The 23571-nt window shown below is 45.6% G+C and overlaps 1 protein-coding gene across 3 annotated transcripts in view; it reads right to left on the minus strand.

The window, feature by feature from the left end:
- Window positions 1-23571, minus strand: part of Rptor (regulatory associated protein of MTOR, complex 1) — a 392354-nt gene that overhangs the window by 88795 nt on the left and 279988 nt on the right. For all 3 annotated transcript variants that reach the window (XM_005407318.2, XM_005407317.2, XM_013506089.1), the window contains 4 exons: window positions 18352-18427; window positions 15142-15243; window positions 10471-10554; window positions 8932-9042 (listed from right to left, as the gene is read on the minus strand). In XM_005407318.2, the coding sequence (XP_005407375.1) occupies window positions 8932-9042; window positions 10471-10554; window positions 15142-15243; window positions 18352-18427 (373 nt within the window). The remainder of the gene's footprint in view (window positions 1-8931; window positions 9043-10470; window positions 10555-15141; window positions 15244-18351; window positions 18428-23571) is intronic.

Consider the following 23571-nt stretch of genomic DNA (forward strand, 5'->3'; position numbering starts at 1 on the left):
GAGTTCCTGACCCTCTACACTCTGATATTGCTTGCTATCACCAGTCTTCGCTGTTCTGCTAGGTAAGCACTGGTATCTGATAGTGATTTTGATTTGTATTTCTCTACATACTAAAGATGTTCAGTGTCTTTTCATTGCTTATTTGCCATGCATACTTCTTCAGTGAAATCGCTGGTCAAACTTTTTGCCTATTTTTCTTTGTTTGCATGCTTTTGTTTCCACATCCAGTTTTGAGAGTTCTTATATACTCATGATACAAGTTTTTATTAGATAAATAATTTGCAAATAATTTCTCCATTGGTGGCTTGTCTGGTAATTCACATAATGATGTCTTCAGAGTAGAAGTTTTTATTTTGATAAGGTCCAATTCATTAATTTATTCTTTATGGACTGTGAGAAATCTCCTTAGCCCAGGAGTCATAAAGGTTTTCTCCCAGAAGTCTTATAGCTTTAATTTTACATTTAGTCTGATCCATTGTGAGGAAATGTATTATAAAAATTATCATTTTTTATGCAGTTGAAGGTATGCATTGTAGTTTTGTTTTTTGCTTTTGCATATGGCTGTCTGAATGTCCTAGTACCATATATTGAAAAGTCTATCTTTTCTCCATTGAATTGACATGTCTTTGAACTTCTATTGAAAATCTGTTGTCGACCTCCTGGACAGGTCTATTTTCCTTTTCCTTTTTCTTTTTTTGAGTTAGGGCTTTATTATATTGCCCAAACAGAACTTGAACACCTGGAATCAAGCCATTCTCCTGCCTCAGCCTCCCAAATATGTGGGCTTGCAGGAATGTGTCACCCTGCCATGGTTTGGGTGGATCTGTTATTAACATTCTTTCCCGCATTACCTATTTTGATGCCTTCTCAGGTCCTGAGTACTGGAGACTTACAGTAAGTCTTGAAGTCAGGCAGTTTAATCCTCCCTCCACCTTTGTTCTTTTTCAAAATTGCTTTTGCCATTCTAGTCCTTTGCATTTCCATATAGATTTCAGAATCAGGACTTACACGGCAGACTACCTCTTCATATTCAGGTATTCCTTAATTCCTTTTAGCAATTATTTATACTTTCATGTATATCTAACATGTATAGATGTTAGGTATTCTTTGCCAGAATTTATCCCTATGTTATTTCATATTTTTGATGACACTCACATAAATATCAATTTCAACTAATTCTGACTACTAGGTTATGCACATAAATTGATTTTTTCTTGCTGCATTATGGATTGAACTCAGGGTCTTCACATTGAGCTATATCTTAAGCCCTTTCAACTTTTTAACATTTTAAGACAAGATCTCTCTAAATTTGGGCTTGAACTTGGAATTCTCCTGCTTCAGCCTTCTCAGAGTGCTGGAATTACCGGCACATGTGCCACCACACCTAGCTATAAATTTTTTTTTTGTATAATGATCTTATAACTGGCAAACTTACTAATCTTACTTATTAGTTCTGGTAGCATTTTTAATAGATGTGATCAGATTTTTTAACATGGAATCACATTGTTTAAAAATACAGACAGTTATACTTCCTTTCCAACCTGGGTATCCTTTTTTCCTTGTCTCATTGTACCACCTGGAACTCCCGCTATAATGCTGAGGCCAGGCCTTGGGGTGGGTTCTAGGTCTTTTACTATTTGTGTGACATTGGCTGTAGGTTTCTCATAGATGTTGTTTGTCAGAATGAGAAGGTTCTCTCAGTCTGACAGTCTGCTGAGAATTTAGTTTTTAGCTAGAAATGGATCTTAGGTATTAAGATCCTAAGTGCTTTCTGAGTGAACTGAGATGGTACGGCAGTTTTTCTTTTCTTTTCTTTAGTATGGTCATCACATTACATTTTAGTTGTTAGACACCTTACATTCCAGAAGGAAATCATGCTAGGTTATTCTGTATTACTTATATATATTAAATTTGATATGAGAAAATTTTGTTTAGAATCTTTGTATCTATGTTCACAAGGGGAATATGGATTTGTAGTTTTCTTTGCTTATAATGTGTTTGTCTGGTTTTGGTACCAGGGAAATGCTAGCCTCACAGAATGGTATGGAAAGGGGCTTCTTGCCACCCATATGTTTCTTCCTTAATGTTGGAAGAATTTGCCAGGGAAACCATCTGGACTTGAGTTTTCTTTGTAGGACAGTTTTAGGATACAATTTCAATTTCTGTAATAGATATAGTACTATTCAGATATTCATTCATATTGTTTCTTGTCTCTCTCGTCTAGGGACTGAACTCAGGGCCTTTGCACTGAGCTACATCCCCAGCCCATTTTTATTGAAACAAGGTCTTATTAAATTGCCCAGGTTGGGCTCAAATTTGTGATTCTCCTACCTCAGCCTTTAAGAGCGCTGAGATTATAGGTGTGTGACACCATACCCAGCTCTGTCCTTAAGTGAGTACACTATGTCATCCAGGAATGTCTCTTTTGCATGAAAGTCCTAAAATGTTCTCAGACTGAGTCGTTTGCAGTATTTGCTTGTAATCCTCTTAATGCCCTAGAACCTGCAGGATGTTGCCTCTGTCATCCCAGACACTGGGATGTGTGTCTTCTCTGCTTCCTTATTGATCTGGGACTGGCTTATCAATTTTATTGATATGTTAAAATAACCAGCTTTTGTTGAATAGATTTTCTATATTGTTTCAGTCTTCTTTCACACTGACTTTGACTCTCATCTTTATTCTTTCCTTTCTCCTCCTGCTTTGGGTTTACTTTGCTTTTCTTTTACTAATATCTTAGGGAGGAAGCTGTAGCCACTGGTCTGACTTCTCTGCTTCTCTACTGTATGCAATTAATCCTATACATCCCCCTTGGCACTGCATAGCTGGGTCCCACAAATTTTGTTATGTTGTACTTTTATTTTCACTCAGTACAAAATATTTATTTTCCTCAAGATTTCCTTTACAAAGGTTTATACCACCGAAAGGTTTATAATTACATGTCCATTATATTAAATTACACATTATATAATAGACTTATTGTAAATGGGTTAATATTTAGTTATAATACGTTCAAAACTTTAATGTCACATATTTATGTTTTATGTCTTATTCTTATTTAAAATTTACCTTATAACCTAAACATTTATTTACTGAAAACTGTATTGTTTGGTTTTCAAGTGTTTTGAGACCTTCTTGGTATCTATTAAGGGTGCACTGGACTCTACACAGTTGTAGAACCCGCTGTGCACAGTTTCATTCCCTTAAACATGCTGTAGTTTTAGCCAGGATGTGGCCTGTCACCTGAAAAGCATGCACTCTGTGGCTGGGGAGTAGAGCAATCTCTAGGGCTAATGGGCAATGCTGTGCGCCACTCTCTCCTTGTTGATTTCCCTACTTGTTCTGCCCACTACTGAGACAAGAAACTGAAATTTTAAGTGTAATTGTGGATTTACTTACATCTCTTTGTAGTTCTACAAGGTCCTGTTGCATGTACTTGGAGAGTGTTACAGGTTGAATAAGCGTTGTGCTCTTTGGAAGGCCAGACTCCTCCAGCACCATGAAGACCTTTTCTCCCTGGTAACAGCTGGGTGGTTACCTGACATTCCAGCCTTCTTTTGCCTGGTGGTAGCATGGTGTATTTTTTCCATTCTTTTACCTTTAACCTACTGTGTATTTTTACTGAAAGTGCACTTTTTATAGGCAACATGCAGTTTTTCCTGTTTTACCCAGAGAGGACTCTCTCTGCTTGTGGAATTTAGACTATGTATGATTAGACTGATATGGTTAGGTTTGTCTATCATCTTATCCCCACCCCCCCAGGTGTCTCACTTAGTCTTTGTTCCTCTTCTCTCCTTTTTTTACACAGTTGTATGTATGAATTACTTCATATTTTCTCCTTTGTTGGTTAACTCTATTTCTTTTTTAATTCTAGTAGTAGTTTAAGAGTTAAGTCTACATCTTTCTTTTCTTTTTTTTTGCGTGCTGGGGATGGAATCCAGGGCCTCCTACATGCTAGGCAAGTGCTCTACCACTGAGCTGCCTCTAGGCCTGGATGACATTTTTATTTCTCACAGTTCACCTCCAGGTGGTATTAGACCACTTCAAACAAAGTATAAGAATCAGAAAATACAATTCCATCTTGCTCCTCCCAACATTTTTGCCGTTGTCACTATGTCCTCTGCTGTCACATATGTCGTAAACTCCATGGTGTACTGTTATTACTATTGTTCAAACAATTACCTTTTTTTTTTTTGGTTTTTCTCCGGCACCGGGAACCGAACTCACGACCTTGCGCTTGCCAAGCAGGCGCTTTTGCCGCTGAGCTAAATCCCCAGCCCCTAAACAATTACCTTTTAAAGAGATTTAAAAAACATTTTTTCTGGAGCTTCTCATTACTTCTTTTATATTGATGCTCCCTTCTGATTTTATTTTTCTGCAGTCTAAAGGACTATCTGCCAACATTCTTTACTGTAGTAGGGGATCTCCCGATGAAGCATTTTATGCCTTTTAATGTCTTTTTTTGGTCTCCATTTGTGAAAGATACACTGGGTAAAGAATTATAGTTTGATTTTTTTTTTTTGGTGGTGGTGGTAGTGGTATGGCATTGAACTCAGGGCCTCATTTATGCTAGAGGTTCAGATTTTAATATGAACTCTCCCTCCAAAACTCATGTATTGAAAGGCTTGATCCCCACAGTAGCTGTGTTCAGAGGTAGGGCTGAGAGAGGTGATTGGATCATGACAGTGCTCATCTCATCAAGGGATTAATCTATTGATGAGTTCATAGATGAATGGGCTTCTAGGAGGTCAGGCCTGATTAGAGGAAGCAGGTCACTGGGGCTCCTTCCTTTCTCTCTGCTTCCTGGTGGCCAGATGGTGAGCAGAATTCTCTGCCATGATGTTCTGCCTTGCCACAGACCCAAAGGCAACAGACAGCTGAGCATGGACTGAAATCTCTGAAACTGTGAGCCAAAATAAGTCTTTCCTTCTTTGAATTGTTATTCTTAGGTATTTTGTCACAGAAGCAAAAAACACTGGGCAAGTTACACACCCAGGCCATCTATCCATCCATCCATTCATTCAAAAATAGTTATTCACTAAGTTTCCCAGGCTGGCTTTGAACTCATGATTCTCCTGCCTCCGGCTCCTAAGTAGCTGAGATTACAAGCGTGTGCTACAGCTCCTCGCTTAGGCTGATAGCTTTTCTCTCACTGTTTCAAAAATGTTGTTTTACAGGAGTAATTTTTCACTGATTTTGGTAAGAAAGCTGCTGCTGTCCTTGTCTTCACTCACTTGTCTGGGCTTTACTGGCTGTGTTTGTATCTCTAGCTTATCACAGTTTCAAGTGGTGGGCTGTGCTGGCTGTGGTATATCTCCTTCCTGTTTTCTGGGCTTGGGGTTTGCTGAGTTTCTTGGGTCTGTGGCTTTATAGTTTTCATCAAGTTTGGAAAACTTTTAGCCATTATTTGTTCAAATGTCCTCTCTGCCCACCCCTCAGGAGCTCTAGACACTACATGTTACATCTGTTGCAGCTGCCGGATGGCTCAATCACGCTCCTCGAATTTGTAAAAATTTTCTTCTCTTATGTTTTCCTTTTGGATAGTGTCCATTCCCTTTTCTTCTATAATGTTTAATCAGATGTTCATCTTATCCACAGTATTTTTCATGTCACAGATGGTCACTGTTGTCTCCAAAAGTTTGAGTTGGGTGCTTTTTAAATCTCTGAATCTTGAATACATAGAACAGACTTCTCATACTGTTTTAATGTCCTTGTCTTCCAATTCTAACATCTGTGCAGGTCCAAACAAGTTCCAATGGTTTGATTTTCTTTCTCTCATTAGGGATCTTATTTCTTGATTTCTCATCTGCTTGGTAATCTGATAGTAGAGTGACATTTTGCAAGGGAGTGATTTATAAGAGATGTCCTGGTTCAGATTACTCAGACAGTGTCAGGACTCTAAAGATGCCCCTTGTCCCAAGTGAGGCCACCTGTACAGTGACCTCACAAGGTGTGAAGCCCTTCAGTCAAAGGACAAGGGATTCATCTACGCCCTGCTCTACCCTTGGGACCTTCTCTTTTTTTGTCCACAAAAACCCACCCTTTTGAGGACCTGGAAAATTCCTGATTCTTGCCTGAGTTTTTCAGGAGCCTCTAGCAAAACAGTATGCTCAACAGCTGAATGGGAGAGCAGACAGGTCCCAGTGTGCCCTCCACTGGGCCCAGCCAGAGTGGGCCCACCATTTCCCAACTCGCAGGGTGTGTTAGGGGCTAGCAGACTCCTGATGAGAGCACGGAGTCTGGACAGTCTTATTATCCTCACAGTGTACCCTGTCCTACCAACCCATAAGGGCACACTCAGTGGGGGCACAGTTCAGGAGAAGCAGGGAGGCTGGCTACCCAGTGTAGCCAGATGATAGAAGAGGAAGGACAACTTCTTAAACCCAGATGGAGCTGTAATCTTGGGGAGCTATGGCCAGGGTAATTATGAAAAGGAAGGATGAGGTAAATAAGGCTCGATTTCAACCGGAAACGTTTCAGAATGTCCCTCCATGGGATGATTGCTGTTAAGTAAACAGGTGCAACAAGCTGGGTAAGAAATTAATTCACAGGATGGTCCCTGGTGCCTGTGGGTATTTACAAGAACATTGCAGGCAAGGGCATTTCCAGCTGGGCTGTGAGAACAGTGCATCACGCAGTGTGACATGCACAGCTCCTTCGGCATCAGGCATAGTATACTGCGGGCTGCTCCTCCCCAGGGTGAGCATGAGAAATCATGTGGCCCTGGGAGAGAATAGGAACAAGAGGAGGATAAAAACCCTGTTTCCTACCTGCTGCAATGTGATGATCAGCTCTAAAGTCAGAGACAGTGGTGACGTACAGTAAGACAGGCCACCAGCTTTCAGATCTAGCCTCTCCCAAGATGACTAATAAAGATAAGACCTATGCCCAGGTAATAAAGAAAAGACACTACAAAGACAAATAATTATGAGAATCAAAGTTGGCTTAAAAATGTTCATGCAGTAGGGGAAGGTGTGGGTGAGACTGGGGGTGTAAGCTCAAGTGTCCTTAATTACAGACACGCAGCTCACTGCCCCTGATTCCAGACCCGCTGCTCATTGCCTATGGTTGCTTACCTGTTGCCTATTCTGCCCTCTGCTCCCTCAATTTGTGCTTTGTTCCACAGCAGATCTCTGTTTTGTGCACCCAGGAGCCCTTCCATATGGTATCATGGCCAGACACCAAGTAAAAGTGTCAGTAAGTTTCTAAATGTTCTGGCACAGATGCCAAAGACAATGGGGTAGAAGAGAAACAGTTTTGAGATGAATTCCTGAGAAAAGCCCTTCTGTTACATAATGTGGTTCTTCAATGAATTTGAAGGGCAAAATGGATATGACAAGCAACGATTGCTTCCAAACCACAAGACCAAACTTTCAGCATAGAGGCCACTGATGCTGGGGACTGAGAATGACTGGTTTGCTGGGATAAATGAGGAAACGGATTCAAGTTCAGTCCTTTAGCTCTTGAGCCTGCTATAGTCACTAATTTTTGAAGTAGTCATTCCTTATCACTAATTTTTTTTTTTTTTTTCTGGTACCGGGAATCCAACTCACGACCTTGCGCTTGCCAGGCAGGCACTGTGCCGCTGAGCTAAATCCCTAGCCCCCATTATCACTAATTTTTTAAGTAGTCACTCCACAGTGGTTACCAAGTTAGTTTAATGGGCAAGAAGGTAAATATTTTGTTAAAATATATAATCATTTGGTTTTACAGAGCAAACAAGCAACAGAAGAAATCACTGGTTCAGGCTGGGGGCAGAATATGGCCCTCAGTAAGAGTCAAAGCTGAGCACAAGTCAAAGTCAAGTTTGCAGTACTTGAGGGCAGGCAGGGCCCAGTTCCCAGCATAAGGAAGACCATGAAAATCAGGAAATTACCTGGATATTTCCAGCACTCCAATCATGTAACAACAGAGTACAGTCCTGGTTGATGCCCTTAGCCAGAAAAATAAGAGATCCAAGAATTGGCCAAGAGTTAACAGACTGTTCTTGTTTGCAAGTGTTCTTGCTTGCAAGACCAACAACGATGGTCTACACACAATGTCCAAGAGACTCTACAGGGGAAACAACTAGAACTAATAAGAACTCAATTAGGCTGCTGAACAAGATCAACAAACAAACACTGATACAGGTCCTCCATTCAATGACAAATGAAAGAACATATAACAAAGACAGCATTGACAAGAGAAGGAATCAGGAGCGATACTGTTAGGAAAAGCTGTCTACACATCCTCCACAGTGGTTACCAGGTTTTGGGCCCCTGGTACTGAAGCTGAATGAGTACTTATGGTGTAGGGAGATGGCTGTCCAGGGGTGCAGTGCTCAGGTGAGAGGAGGGGCCTGGCAAGATCACCATGGGTGGGGCTGAGCAAGTACCCAGGGAACCCATGAGAGATCAGGTCATGGAACCAAGGTCTGGACCGGACTTGAGTCTAGAGGTTTGTGGATTGGATTCAAGCAGAAAGATGTGTCAGTAGTTCTGTGTGCAGGATGGAGGATAAGAGCACAGTGCAAAGGACAAGCCAGTCTGAGCATGGCTAGCACTTGGGACAGTGGGCCCCAGCAAATACAGCTGAATGACGCCCACAAGAGCAAGTGGGGTGAAGCAGGTACAGGGAGCACAGGCAGGTTCTAGTGACCAGTGTGGCATGGTCACAGGGAACAAGAAGAAGGCCGCTAAGAGATAAGAAGGGGACAAGAAGACAGGTGAACCTAAGGAGAGGCTGGTCACCCAGAGGGAGCCACTGGGGCAGCAGTTTGTCCTGGAAGATGAGGGACCAGAGTGCGGGGAGGCAGCCTGCAGATGTCAGGCTGGGGAACAGGCAGGAAAAGGAGCTGGTCTCACCCCACACAGTGTCCCTGTCATTAGGGAGAAGCCCAGGATGCCATGTAGAGCATAGTTTCCTATCCTCAAGAAGACAGATGAAGTTACTCACGCTGTCTACCGCCAGGATCTTGGCCCAGATGAAGACGAGGAGCGGCCGCAGCTCTCGGGCCGAGCTCTGGAGCAGCTTCAGCACATAGGGGAAGATGCCCACAGACAGGGCCTGTGGGGAGAAAAAGTGTTAGCACAGCCAGTCCCTGCCCTGCGTTTGCCTGCAGAGAAAGGGTGGCACAGATGACTGGCCATGCAGCTATGGGACAGGGCTGGACGCTCCCTTCAGCACATGTGGGAAATGAGACAGGAACAAATGTACATTGCTCAAAGGGAAGAGGGGTCCCTGGAGATGTGTGCCTCTCTGGCTTTATGCTTAGCAGCTGCCAGAACTACCAGTCTTGGCCTGCACTGAGCTGGTAGGAGCTTTTCCTCATCGAAGAACATGCTGGTGGAGGGAGCACAGAAGGAGTCTATGGGCAGCCCCCAGCCACACACTCCTGCTCCTGGCCTGCTTGCTCCTGCCCTGCCGCTCTCTGTAGCAAACGGGGGTGTCACGAAACTTCACTTATGAACATTTGGTGTACACCACTTACCATGAACAACTATTCTTTCATAATGTGCAGTTTGCATACAATTTCTTATTGTTCTGTGAATACTAATTTTTGTTTCCTTCTATTTTCTTTGAAACAGTTTGTAGTCAAGTTGGCCTTGAACTAGGATACTCCTGCCTCAGCCTCCCTAGCACTGGAATTCAGGTGTGGACCATCACACTTGGCTGTGTTCTGTGAACACTGATTTTTCAAACTTCAGTTTTCATAAATGGGGAGGGGAGGGGAAGGGAATGCGGAAAAAAAAAAAAAGAATCAAGATATATGATGTACAGGTACAAATTCCCTATGATGAATGTGATCAATACATATGATGAATATGTACTAATAAAAAATAAAGTAAAAAAAACTTTAGTTTTCACACATTTATTTGTAAACAGAAACAAAGAAGGTCTATATATTGTAACTGGAAGACAGTTCTCTTGAATCTCCTTTAATCTTATAGATTTTCCCTCAATTTCTCTTCTATTTCCTTTATGATTTATTTGTTGAAAAAATTGGATCATTTCCTGGTTCCATTTTGGCCATTCTTTTCTGTCTACCATGGCACTGTTACTCTTCTAGAATGAGTAATGAAAAAAGTGTTTTAGAACTGTGTTTACAATAGTAGTGAAGGGAGAGTGGGTGGGCATGCAGAGTCTTCCTGAGAGGAAAAAATGCCTCACTAAGCTGAGGGACTCACTGCACAAGGCCCCCAGTCACAAAGGCAAGCCTCTGTGTAAGAAGTAACACTCCAGCTACGCTTCCTTTCCTGCAAAGGCCATGTCCAACATCGGATGGAAAAGAGGGCAAAGAGAAAACAGGAGCCCCTAGCACTGTGCCCTGAGAGTGCCATGCAGATACACTGACAATTTATGGGGTGGAGGGTCATGCTAGACCACATGGTTTTGGCTAGGTCTGGATCATGACATAAGCACCCAGATTGTAGCACAGAGTCTGCTCTCCGCTCTCCCTGGTCCTGTCCCCCAAGATAAGGAGAAGGCACGCACCAGGCTCACTGCCCAAGGACCCAAATCCAGAAACCTTCCAAGCAAGTCCAAAGCTCTTAACCGGTGCACCTGGCTTAGCAGCACCTGGAAAAAAAGGGACAATATTGCATTTTTATAGTCATTTACATTGACTTTTCCTGTATGGTATCCACATTGCAGGTTGTGTGTACCTAGTTCCTCTGACCCAGACCATTTCTATCCACTGTCCACTGTCTTCATAGTTGTTTCCAAAGCACTTGCTTTGTGCTGGGTGCTGGTAAAGTAACCAGGGACATATGCTCATTTGCATGGTGATGGTGGACAGTGCTAGAAGACCCACAAGCCAAATTTCTGACCTGGTCAGGGTTGGAAAGGGGGGTCTTCTCCCAGCTGGGAAGATGCACAGGATGCAGCCAAGAAGCTAGATCCTGAAGGGAGACTTCGAGGGATTACTGCACTATGGGAGGAGGATGGAAGTGCAGGTGGCCAGTCTGACTAGGGCAGCCATGGGTTGGGGAAACTGCTATGACTGACCCACCCGCTTCTGCTTAGCTTCAAGCAGTGAGTTGTCCATGGTGATGACACACTTTAATGCTGCCACCACTCAATGTGAGAGTTGGCAATGGCAGACTCTAAGCAATGCAGTGTTTTGTGCTATGATTATTATTATCTATTTTTAATATCTTTGTCAATAAAGAGTACCGGGGAAAATACCAAAAAGTGATTTTCATAAACAGAACATTTTGCCTATTTCTGTTGATTCTATATACATCTCATGTATTTTTTTTTCCTCCCCTCCAGTACTGGGGATCCAACCCAGGGGCTTCACACTGAACTACATCCTCAGCCTCCACCCCATTTTCAAATTATTTTGAGACACGATATTGCTAAGCCACTAAGTTGCCCATGCTAGACTTGAACTTGCCACTTTTCTGCCTCATCCTCCCAGAGGGCTAAGATTATATTGATTCACACTTTTAAGAAACTGAAGCCCAACATAAATTTAAATTATTTTAAGAAGATAGTTGGTTTTTGGGGGTGAGCACTGTATCTGTACTTTAAAAATAAAAGCAAAATTGGGCTTGGGATGTAGTTCAGTGACACAGTTCTTGCCTAGTGTTCACAAGGTCCTGGGTTGGGTCCCTAGCATGGAAAACAACAAAACAGACAAACAAAAATCAAGACAAAATAATCTCCTCCTCTAAAAAACTCCCAAGTTCCTATTTCAGACTACCCCAGGATGCATGGAGATTATGGAGATCAATGGCAGCAATCTAAATGAGCTACTGTGGTTTCTTTTCATGGGTGCCAAGCCAAACTAATGATTAAGTGTGGCTGCATGAACACCAATTGTTAGGAGAGCTTGCTAAGGCAAGCCAATTCCATTTACCCATGGTACAAAGACAGCACAGACTTCTGGCCTGAGGCTTGCCAGCAGAGCTGCTTTGTGGGAAGCTGACCCTGGGGGTCTAGCCTTGGGTTCCAGACCAAGGGCCTCAGGAACATCTGAGGAGCAGCACCATCGCTGTATCTGATGGCAATGCAGACAACATATGCATATACGCAGTAAGGCCATTTGAGGCAATTATTCGGCTTCCTTCTGGAAATAACCTTGCACTTTCAGAATCAGCATTTATTTGAAAATAAAAAAGTACACTGAGAGCACACAGGATTCTATTTCATACTGATTTGCAAGATCTGTGTAGAGGTACTTAAATTTTACCCTATAAAGTAATTCCTCCCTTGCTTTTCTACAGTATTGACCTTCTTCATTCTTTAGCCTGGGCCATCTCTGCCTACCTACTACCCAAGGGGAAGACAGACAGGCAAGGAAGTCCTAGGGAGGACCATACAGAGCCAGACGGTGATCACGAGGCTGTGAGACTGGAAAGCTGCTCATAAGGGGAGGGATAACTCCTCACAAGCAGTTAGCAGCAATTAGGAGTTGGGGAAAAAAGGCAACTGAAAAAAATTATAGTTTCCTTCCTATTCTTTCTGTTGACTTGTGTTTTTAAAAGGCAAAAAAGGACATAGAGTTGTTTGGGAGAGGTATACTTCCATGTTTATATTTATCTGAGGGATTAGAATCCAGCAGAGCCTGATGAAGCCTCTCACTGGATCCCAGATATGGTTATCAGTTAATGTTTCTTGAGTCTGTATGGGGAGAAAAGTCACTCTGGCTAATGGGGAAAACGGCAAAAATTTGCAAAAGCTTACGAAGTCTGTATTAAGATGCTTCTTCACTTAAGTAACATTTCCTGCTTTGCCAAGGCAGTAGAGGATAATACAAGGTAAACAAGGTGCAGGCTTTGACAATAATAAAGGTTCTTAAACAGAGCCTGGGGAAGTAACGGAAAGATTAGAGGCTGGCTGCAGACCATGCCAGTGAGGCTGGCACTCTTCTGTACTTTGTCTTTCTTTACTGTCTTGTTAGTAAAGGTTCATTCATCCACCCAGGCTGGGCACAGGTACGGAGAGAGACCTTCCATGGTGATGAAGAATCTGCTACTTCAATTTGCATGAAAGGTCACATAGAAAATGCCTCATGTTCTTTTCATGTTTATTTCTTCTTATTTTGGCATCAGAAAGTTGGCTCTAGAGGTCTTCTCTTTGCACAAGGGAGTGTGGATTGTAAATGGAACATTAATGCCTGGTACTGTGCCTCAGTTTTGGGGAGGACCAACTTCACTCCATTGCACTGTTGAAATGAGAAGGTCAGTGACACTCCAGTGACACAGGTGGCCTGAGAGGGACTATGGAGGATGGCCTAGCCAACCCTCAGTCTGCTCCTGCCTGCACTTTCTATACACATCTGGAGGAATCACCTTTCTCAAACACCCAGCTTCCTTTGTTTTGTAGTTGTTATTGTTGTATATTTTTGTTATTCTTTAGAAAATCTGCTTATTTGTCTACAGCTCACCTTGCAATCCCAGGATGGTCTTAAACTAATCTAGAAACATATAAGAGGAACAGTAACCATTTTTACATTCTTTTTATAATGTCAGACAAGAAGCAGCGACAGTATACAAAAAGCCCAAAAATATCTACAGTGAAATGTGGCATAAAGATATTCTTTCTTGCCCACCTGATTAGTGATGCCAGCAGGAACAGGCTATTGTTACAGTTTACATTTACATGTTCTCTTCCTTCTTGCTTTTTTTGCTGGCTGGGATTTTTTTTTTTTCTTTTTTGGTATCAGGAATTGGACTCATGGCCTCACACTTGCCAAGTAGACACTGCACTGCTGAACTATATCCCCAGCTCAGGTTGGGATTTTTGAGCAAAATCCTAGATAGAGAAATCTCAGTTCTGTGGCAGGTGAATAATCTCCCACGCTTACAAGGCTGGCTGGCACAAGGCAGAGCACACTCAAGAGCAGATAGGTGGGCTGCCACGTTCGATGGTGAGACAGAGATAAACTGCACCTCTGTTGCTCAAATGGTCTCTCAGAAGCGGAGCCACTCAGTGAACATTTGGTCCAGTGAAGATGGATGGTGTTGTCCATCACAATGCAGTTAGCAGCCTTAATAAGAAAGTATAAGCCCTTTTTGGAAGGAAGCAAGGCAGATATCCTTGGACAGGTACATGATGAAACTTATGTCCATGCTTAAGGGATGCAGAATAACCTGACTGGCGCTTGAGGGCACTCGGTCTCCCACCTGGGGACACCATCCTTTCTAAATCCCCCAGCCTCCCAACCAGATTTATTCATAGATGTGGGAGGGGCCTTCCCACCCCTCCTGTGCTTGACTATATAGCTTCCGGCCCCGGTTTAGCAGTTTCTATCCTCATTATACAAGTGCTTTCTAGCTTCTAAATTATGCTAGTAGACCCTGGTACGTGCACTGTCCTGTGCTTTAAAAACCCACTGGATGTTGTCCCAAAGTAAAACAGCTTTTCTCACATTGCAGTCCAGCCCACATGTCATCCCAGCAAATACACATCAGCTGGAATCCTCCTTATCTTATTACCTGGGATGTACTTTAGTATGCTTGTCCCATCTCATTAACCAACAAATCAGCTGGTAGGACACACCAACCTGACCTCCCATCCATGATGGGGGTCACAATTTACATGGGGTGTGAGACAGGCCATATGAATGACTGGCTTCAGAACAGCATACCCATTTCTTATAGCAGTGTGTGGACAAACATCAGGTGCAAAGCAAGGCTGATGGCTTCTGGGTCTGCGTACCAACTGCTTTGTCAGTCAGCACAGTGGCTAGGTCAGGAAGCCCACTGTGGCCATTTATAATCTGTACAGTACACTTTTTTCTTTCCTCACAGGACTAATTTAAATCTTGTGTCCTTCCAAAAAGCAGGCAACAATGCCAAAAGCCTGTGTTGAAATCGAGCTCTTGACAGTAGCATTTCATCAATTTCTAAAGTGTAAATGGTGGACAGTGGGGGGGGGGGCGCTTCACCTCAAACACACATTAAACTGGGGACAGAGGAAGGGATTCAATGACTTTACCAGGAAGGCCTATTAGGTATAAGTATGCAGTCCCTTGACTTCTTACTGGATCTGTGTGATTTATTTACCATCTGGTCCAGAGCAGAGTAAGGCAGAGGAGGGGGTGGGGTTCCAGACCTTCATGTGTGCACAGAAGAACACACACATGCAGGCTGCCATGGATAAATAAGCCCCTTAGGGACTCTGGGCTTTGGCTTCTGTCTGTCTGAAGCAACTCACCTGCAGAACGATGGGCAGCTGCTCAGGAGGGCTCCTATTCTCCACGCCCATTGTAAGCCATACCTGGAATGCAGTCAGTTGCTCTGCAAAGAATGGGCTGTGCTGTGGGAGAAGCAGAGGAGCCGTCAGGTCTATGAAGCACCCACTCACTCTGGCCCCATGATAAGACAGAGCTGCAGGGTTTGTGAGCAGCCTGGACAGGACAGGGGCTCAAGGAGGGGTTTAGAGGCTTTGGCCTGAGCACCTGATGGATATAGTCAGCATCAGTAAGGGGGAGAGAAGCAGCTAGAAGGGAGTACTGGACTCCAGCCTGGGGCACAGACTTTGCATTCACATGAAGGTTGTGGTCATCCTCACGCTGACCCATCCACATGAAGACACACAGGCATCTGAGCACATGGTCTACTATTTGGGAGAGGTCTGGCTACATGTAACCTGAAGAGTCACTGGCACATAGCCTTTTTGAATAAGAGAAGGAACCCAGGACTGAGCCTGGGATGATGATACTTGTATGTCAGGGAGATGAGGTGGAATCTTCCAGGAGACCATCAAAGCCACAGCTTGGAGGGAGAGCAGGAGGGTGTGGTGCCCTGGAAGCCAGGTAGGGTGACATGTCCAGCAGCATCAAATAATGGGGTTGGGTTGTACAAAACCAAGATTAAGAACTGGCCATTGACTGTTTCGGCAACAGCGGTCACTATAACCATTAAGAATTGTAAAAGGGAAAAAAACTGCTTAATAGGAAAGAACAGCTGGGCTTCCTTTCTGCTGCTTTTATTCTTCAGGCTAGGTGGGAATGCGAAGCCCCTGGGAAAGACGGTAAGAGCAGAACAGACAAAAGGAAGGAGGGGCTGGAAAAGTATCTTTGGCTAGACTCTCCAGCAGCCTCTATGTCCTGCTTGACAGGCTGATCACAAAGAAGGTCACAGTGGGCTATGCTGCATGGGTCTGGGCTCTCCAGTGAGCTTAGCTGAGTGAGCAGAGACAGAGCAAATGGGAGGCAAAGGAGTGAGGTGGGTATGAAGCACCTGTCTGTGGAAGTGGGCTCAGGAATGGGCTGCCAAGCATGGTCAGCCATGGAATCAGTCCTGAAGGCACCACTTCAGGCCCACAGTGGGGTCTGGATACCACCACACTGCTTGTGATTTGGGTATGGTTACACAAGTGTGTCCAAGTGACAGAAATTCACCAACCTGTGTTTAAAGTACACACAATTTTATGTATGTATGTATGTTACAGATAACACCAAAAAGTGAAAAGAAAATTAAAAAGCTAGCCCACAAACTACAACAGTTGCCCCTTCCCTTCTCTGATATCCCAATTTGGCATAATCATTCCCAAATACAGATATTGATTCTAGCAGGTTAGAAATGATGTAGTAAGATCCTTGAAAAGATCCTTGGCAAAGATACCTGGTATTGAAATGGAAGTGTTCTATCTAGAGGGAATATACACAAACAGAAACTGTCTTATGTAAAGAAGAGCAGGGTTCTGGTCTCCTAAAAGCAGAGTGAAACCATGCTCAGAGTACAAAAATCCAATTATGGGGTTTTCCAGATATCTGTTTGCAGCGATGGGCCCTGTCCTTCATGGGAGAGCTCAGGCCCTAAGGGGCTGCTCTGGTTGATGTGGAGGCCAAAGACACAGGTGGGTACAGGTGGCATCCTGCACAGGCCAGCCATTGTTCTCTACTGAGGTTTGTGATTATGAAGGGACCCTGTCCCTGCCCCTAAGAGTTTACAGAGGAAGTGGCCTAGAAGTCCAATCGTGGATGCCAGAAACACCGGCAGGAGCCAAGGGGAAACCATATTAGCTTTCCTTTAGAGTTCAGACACTTAAGGCAGTCTGCAATGGGTGTTAAATGCATTACAAAGATGGACGGCCAGATGGACTTTGACCACACTGTGTAAATGCCAATGGTAGCTCTAAGTGGTAGATGTGTGGCTACTCATTGTAGAATCTTTCCAACTTTATGCTTGGCTTGAAAATTTCCATGGCGTTACCCAAAAGTCAAGCAATAAAACAGGGTCAATGTAAGATCAAAAGGACAAGGCCCTTTGCCCAGTTATTCTGACCCTGGGATATATCAGTACAGTCCCCTCTACATTCCACACCCACATATGCACCTGTGCACATGTCCCTGCTCCAGAAGGCTAAGATGCCTGGGTCATGCATGGCCATTGTGCACCCAACCCTGGCTCAAAGATGTGACACACACACCCTGAGGACTGGTGTTCTATGAATGGTGACCTGTGCAGGCACATCCCAGCAGCATATGTCACATGCCAGCTCTATCCTTAGCATGGTTAGGCTTCACAACTCCTCTTGGATTCCCCCAGAACTCCCCTTTAAAATGAATAAATTGAGGCCAAGGGACCCTGCCTAATAGTCTGTGGCAGGAGGGCCAGCTTCTGGCTTTGAAGCCTGATGGCTCGCCGGTGGTATGGAGAAGGCCTGGAGATGCTGACCAGGCCTCATCTGCTTTACGTCCTCTCAGTTTTGAGGATGGCGTGGGTGTTTTACACAGCCACTGTCAGGCTGCCACCCTCCACTCCTGAGCCTAAAGTGCCCCCTGTGGTCTCCAAACTCCTAAATCATGTTCTGCCTTAGCATGAGTGACTCTTCACAGGTATTCGAGGGCAGGGATGCGATTTTTATTATATCTGTGTCTCATGTATACCAATCATTCAACAATAAAAAATCAAGGGGTCCCTGGGGAAGCAGCTACAAAGACACTACGTTATAAGTGGGATTCACTGCTGTTGAGGACCCTGGGATCTTCCCCACACCAGTGTCATGAGTGGGGTGAGTCAGGTCCTGCAAAGTAACTCAACTGCCCTCACCTGCACAGTGAGGCTTGGGGGTCACCATCCCTGGGCCTTGAGAAAGCCTGTTATTCATTCCCTGAAATGAGGCCAGAGTTCTGAACAACTCAGCACTGGGGAGCAGGGAGTCTGCATTAAGAAAAGCAGATTTAGAACAGCAGTACTTTAAAGTAATGGCTTTTAAAAGTCAACCATTTCAAAATCTAACTCTGACCCCCTTGACTGACCCAATCTTGTATACTCTGGTTAGTTGCATATTTTCCAGGGGGGAATAGAATCCCTGACACCCTGGAAACCTGAGTGCCACACCCAGGCTGAGCTTTGCAGAGCAGGTGCCCAGGGAGCAGCACCTGCAGAGATGCACAGCATGCATGGAGGGACTCACCCTAAAGGCAGTGCCCTCCTCGATGATTGTCGGCAGCTGAGAGAGACAAATGTCCACAGCGAGGTCCCAGGCCTGCCTGGGGAGAAAACAGAGGAAGCATCCTGTATTACTGCATGGCCTTTAGGGTGAGGGGTATCATGGGGAAAGAAGGAGCTGCCTGAGCCATGCAGCAAGGGTCTAGGGGAGGCCTGGATCTTGGCTCAGAGTGCTGGAGTTGTCCTGAGTTGACCCAGGCTGCAGACGTCACCCGAGGGGAGCTCAAGAGAGGACACAGTGCCAGGGCCAGTGGTGCTGGCAGCACACTATAACCATTTGGTTTGTCACATTTCTTCTCTTTAAAATGAAGTGAGAAAAAGGCTTAGGAAAAACTGCAGAACTCTCGCCCCCTCTAGGGTGGTTCCTGACGCTGACGTGACCCTCTCTAGCAAGCAGCTTGCTTTCCCCCAGGCAGCAGAGGTTCTGTGGCGGCTGTTGGGCAGGACAAGGTATCTTTGTGAAAGCAGGTCTATGGGCCAGGGGCAAGTGGCCCATCTGGGGATCCCTGCCTGGAAGGCCAGATCTGTTGACCTGTTCTACACCCTTGCAGTCATGGCAGAGATTCCCTGCTGTTACTGGCACAGTCAGGCCCCAGCAGCCCCTTGCCTGAGTGGTTGGGTCAGGTCCATAGTAGCCCAGAGGAATGCTGGTAGCTCTCAAGGACCAAACAGTAGATACTGGCCTGAGTGGAAGGGGACCTCACTCTCGCTTGTGGACCTGGCCAACCTTATCAGGTTCTCATGGCATTGGGACACAGTTTACCACTCACAGTGGGCAGCATGTCCTCAGTAGCACCTGTCACTATGCTCAGCAGCACCTGCTGGGAGAACCACAGCCCAGGACCCCCTGCCAGGCAGGCACCCACACCTATTCCAGCTTTAAAACAGCCCTCTGGACTCCATTCGGAAACAGTTCTGTGGCTCCAGCACACAAGCCCAGTACAGGATGATGTATGCGGCTTCATGAACACATCCTCTTACATAACTGGGGGACAGGGACTCGGCTGGGAGCAGACTGGTTGCTCTTACATAAGGCTGTCTGCCAGGCACAGCTTCTGAAGGATCCAAGAGCAGGAGGGACAGTGGAGCTCAGAGTTGCAGCCACAGGCTAGGGTTCAGAAAGGTTTCTGATTTTGATGTGGGTATATAACTTAGGCAAAATTTTATTGATTTCTTATAAATTTTTTAACTTGGAACTACTTTAGACTCACAAGGAAGCCACAATAGCTCAGAGTTACCCCACCTGATCATGGAGCCCAATCAACACTCCCATGAAGAATGGCACTGGCTGGGTCAGGGCTCTCTAGTGGGCTACTTGGTTACTTCATGCCCATCTTCCTGATGATGCTCTGGGAAGGGCCCTGCTCAAGGCCAGGTGGCAAGTCAGGGAGATGTATTGCATCATGCCAGCACTGGGCTCTGGGTGTGGGTACCGGGTCCTCTAGCCTGGCATGGTACATGGGCCTGGGTCCTCATCACACTTGCCCTCTCTCATTGAAAACTTGCTTATTTCCCAGAGTTGGTCTACCATGGGAGCTTGTGGGATGTCTTCCCCTCTGTGAAGGGGTGGGCATCCCTCCAATCTACCTCCAGCTGCACCTAGCTAAGGAACCTGCAGGGGCCCTCCCTTTCCTTCCTCACTTTCTTGAACTGTCAAAACCACAGTTGTGTATTTCCTTTCCTAGAAAACAAACTGAGGCACAGGCTAGGTTTGGGTTGAGGACACGTTGGCCAAAGGGTGCCAGTGAGGGTTTAAAAGCCTCTGATATTGGCCCTGGCTTGCTTTCTTTGCAGAAATGACTAGACCAGGGGTTGCACAGGTGGCCACTTGATGGCGTGCATCTGTGACATGGAGGGCAGTCCCATCACTGTCCCTGTAGAAGGCTGGCTCATACCCTGGGATGGCTTGCAGCCTCTGTCCAGAAGCTGTGCCATGGGGGCCCTCAGTGACCTTACTAGGAGACACAGGGGTGATAGGTGCTCTACACCATCTCCACTGCCTCCTTCCCCCACTTGTTGGGGGTTTGCTGAGCTAAATATTTGTCCTGGCACATGGCTGGGCAACCAACGTTCTCTGCCAAGCACAGATCCACTGCTGGTTGCAGAGACGGAAGCCTGCTTACCTCCTGCCATAGCCCACTCCCTTCCCCACTGCCAACCCTCTGCAGCTGCAGTGGTGAGACAGCAGGAATAGGAACAGTGGTCCAGGCTAAGAAGGTGCTTGCTCTGACTCATAACAAAGCTAGTTCCAGACCTAGTAGTCTGGAGGAGGAAGGAGAAGGCTAGTGCTTTCTCCTTTGCTGCCTGGTGTGCCCTACAAGCCCTCTCGCCTCAGCATCAGCCCTTGGCTCTCTGGGGCACTGGCAGAAGCTATCCTATTGGGTTGCTCTCTTTCTTGCCTATGGTCCAATCCATGTGCACAATCAGACAGGAACACTCCATCTAAGTCTATGACGATGGTGCTGCTGTGTGGTAACTGAGAGGAAAGTACAGAGCAGAGTCAGGGGCTGTTGGCAGAGGGCAGGAAGCCCCAGTGATGGGAAAAAGGAGCTCAGCACATAATGACCAGCGGTTATGGCCACAATGCTGCACTGGCCTGAGACAGACAAGTGTCTCAGGATGGCTTGGTGCAGGGCAAGACAACAGGGCAGCCCCAGAAGGGTCAACCAAGTGGTTCTTCAGTTGCACAGAAGTCCAGTTCTGGCACCTCCTATGCCACAGGAGCCATAGTTATGGCACCTCCTATGCCTCTAGGATGTTTAGATTTCTACATTGCTTCCTTTGTCTCTTCTGCCCTGTACCCTGACACATCGGCCACAGTTCTCAGCCATGGTAGGAGCTGCTCCCACAATGTCTTCATAAGCCATTTGGGTGCTGTGGCTTCTTGCTGTTACCCCTTGTCAACTGTGACATGGCAGATACTCTGTCCCTCTTGACAGTCCTTTTGGATTTCACAAGGGTCCTCTCCCATCACACCGAACATACTGAGTGACTTCCTTTCCAGGCTTGGGTAACTTGATCCTTAAATGTGGGTGCTGCCAATGTCAATGTGCTGTTCTCCCTGTTTTGTGTCCTCCCTGTGTGGGTTGCCCAGCAACTGTTCACTGATGCCCCTAAATGCCATTTAAAGCAGATTTCACCTCTCTTGGTGGATCTAGATCCCTGAGGATTCTACTGCAGGACCAGTGGCACATCTGGATTGGATCTAACAGCTCTGGGATAGCTCCTGGAGTCTCTGGGCTCCACCTCAGCCTTACCAGGCATCCTATTATACTCCCTGGCCTGTCTGCCCATCCTCTGGCCTATCACTGCAGGGGTTGGGGGCTATCAGGCAGCTTCCTCTCATGGGCCCCCTACTTTCACCTGCCTGCCTTTTCTGGAGCCCTGAAAACACTGAAAGCTACCACATTGCTCTATGCCTTCATGGGGGCAGCGTCTTTGCAGCCCCAGTGTCTTCTAACTTCTCCAGTTTTGTGGTCCCCAGCCAGCCATCAGCACCTGGCACAGAGTAGGTCCTCAAGAAACACTTGTCAACAGAGAGTGAAGCAAAGTCAATGTGATCACTCTGTCTGAAGCAGTGTAGGAGCTGAAAAACAACTGACTGCACACTGAACACTTGGCCCTGTGCCTGCTCTGCCACCAGCACCTCTGGTTGACATGGGGGCAGCTGCCCTGCTCCCTTTGCTGTTATGTGCAAGATGAAGGCCTGCATCGTGGCTATTTATTGGAGGTGCCACAGCAGCTACTCAGCAGGAAAAGGGCTGCAGTCTGGCTGGAAGGCTGGCTTGTGCCTCCATCTCTCCAGGACCAGCTTCACCATCGGTGAAGTGAGTAACGCCAGCAACTCTGTCACCAGGTCCTTTTGAGATTCTGAGAGGAGGTAAAGGACATGGTTGAGCTGAGGACACACAGTGAGGGCCAGTCAGAGACAACATGGTGTTCAGTATTAATTCCAAACTGCAAGAAATGCCCCCTCACATTCTGTATGGCCACAGATCAAGAAGTGCCGGTGCCCATGGGTATGACGATTTTCTCGCCTTGCCTTCCCTTCCTTGAGAAACATGTTCCTGTGGAAACAAAATGATGATCAGGACAATGGATTCCGTTTCTGGAATAGCAATCTCTTCTCCCAGGTAATTACCTCAGAGACTCATAGATTCTGTGTTATTTTTATTTAGACTAATGAGACTGTGTGTTGGCAGATAAAAGAGTACATTCTATGTCTTAATAAGGACCAAAACAAGAATGGAAATGTAATTCTAAATGCAGAAGAAAAGTAAAAATTTAAGATGGACAAATGGCCTAAAGAACTGCTTTTCATTTTCCACCTGAAATGTATCTCATCTCCCCACTGGTCCCCTGCATAGCAGGCCCCTCTCTGCTGACAGAATTAAGAGGCAATCAGGAGATAATCAAAAGTGGCTCCAAGTATGGGCAATAAATAGTTCCCATATGCTCAATAAACCCTCAGACTGCAAATGGGTGCTCAGCAGTGTCAAGGGAGATATCTACTCTTTGTTGAGACAGAAGCAAAGTAATTATTGCAATTAAACTCTATAAAGATGCCATGAATTTAATCAAATGAAAAGTTTCAATTTCAGGAGTGAGAAACAAGTGTGTAAGTTAGGCGGAGGTGGGGATGAGAAGCAGGCAGTGTGTCCAGGCAGCTGGCTGCCAAGACTAGCTCCCAACTTGCACAATCTCACAACAGTCACGCCCCAGGCCTGGCACCTTTGGAACCATGTGGCAAGGCAGCAAATATTTATGTACTCCCTTGCAGCTCAGAGCTCAAGTGCCTGCTTGTCATTGAAACCATAAGATAAAAAGAACTGTAAGCCATGAATAAAGTCCTGGCAGCTTTTTGAGTCCCAGACCGTACTGCATCTCCCACACATCTGATCCCGTGTGGCAGGACTGCTCCTGAAGGGCTGAGGCCTCCATGGGTCTTATCTGTGGGCAGGGTGAGCACATTTCTGACACAGAAAAGCAGCTCCAGACAGGTTTGTTTTCTTCTGAGTGAAAGCTTGGTGGGACTGCTGAAATGGGACAGTACAGGAGGAGGCTTTGGTCATCAGGACAGCATGGAGCAGCTCTGTGGGGCTGTGACCCAGAGGGAAGCAGAGAAAGAAGAGACTTGCTCAAGGTATTAAGGAGGAGAAAGGCTGAACAACAAAGTCGAGCCCAA

This window comes from Chinchilla lanigera, unplaced genomic scaffold, assembly GCF_000276665.1.
Source record: "Chinchilla lanigera isolate Chin_1 unplaced genomic scaffold, ChiLan1.0 scaffold00105, whole genome shotgun sequence".
Classification (NCBI taxonomy): Eukaryota; Metazoa; Chordata; class Mammalia; order Rodentia; family Chinchillidae; genus Chinchilla; species Chinchilla lanigera.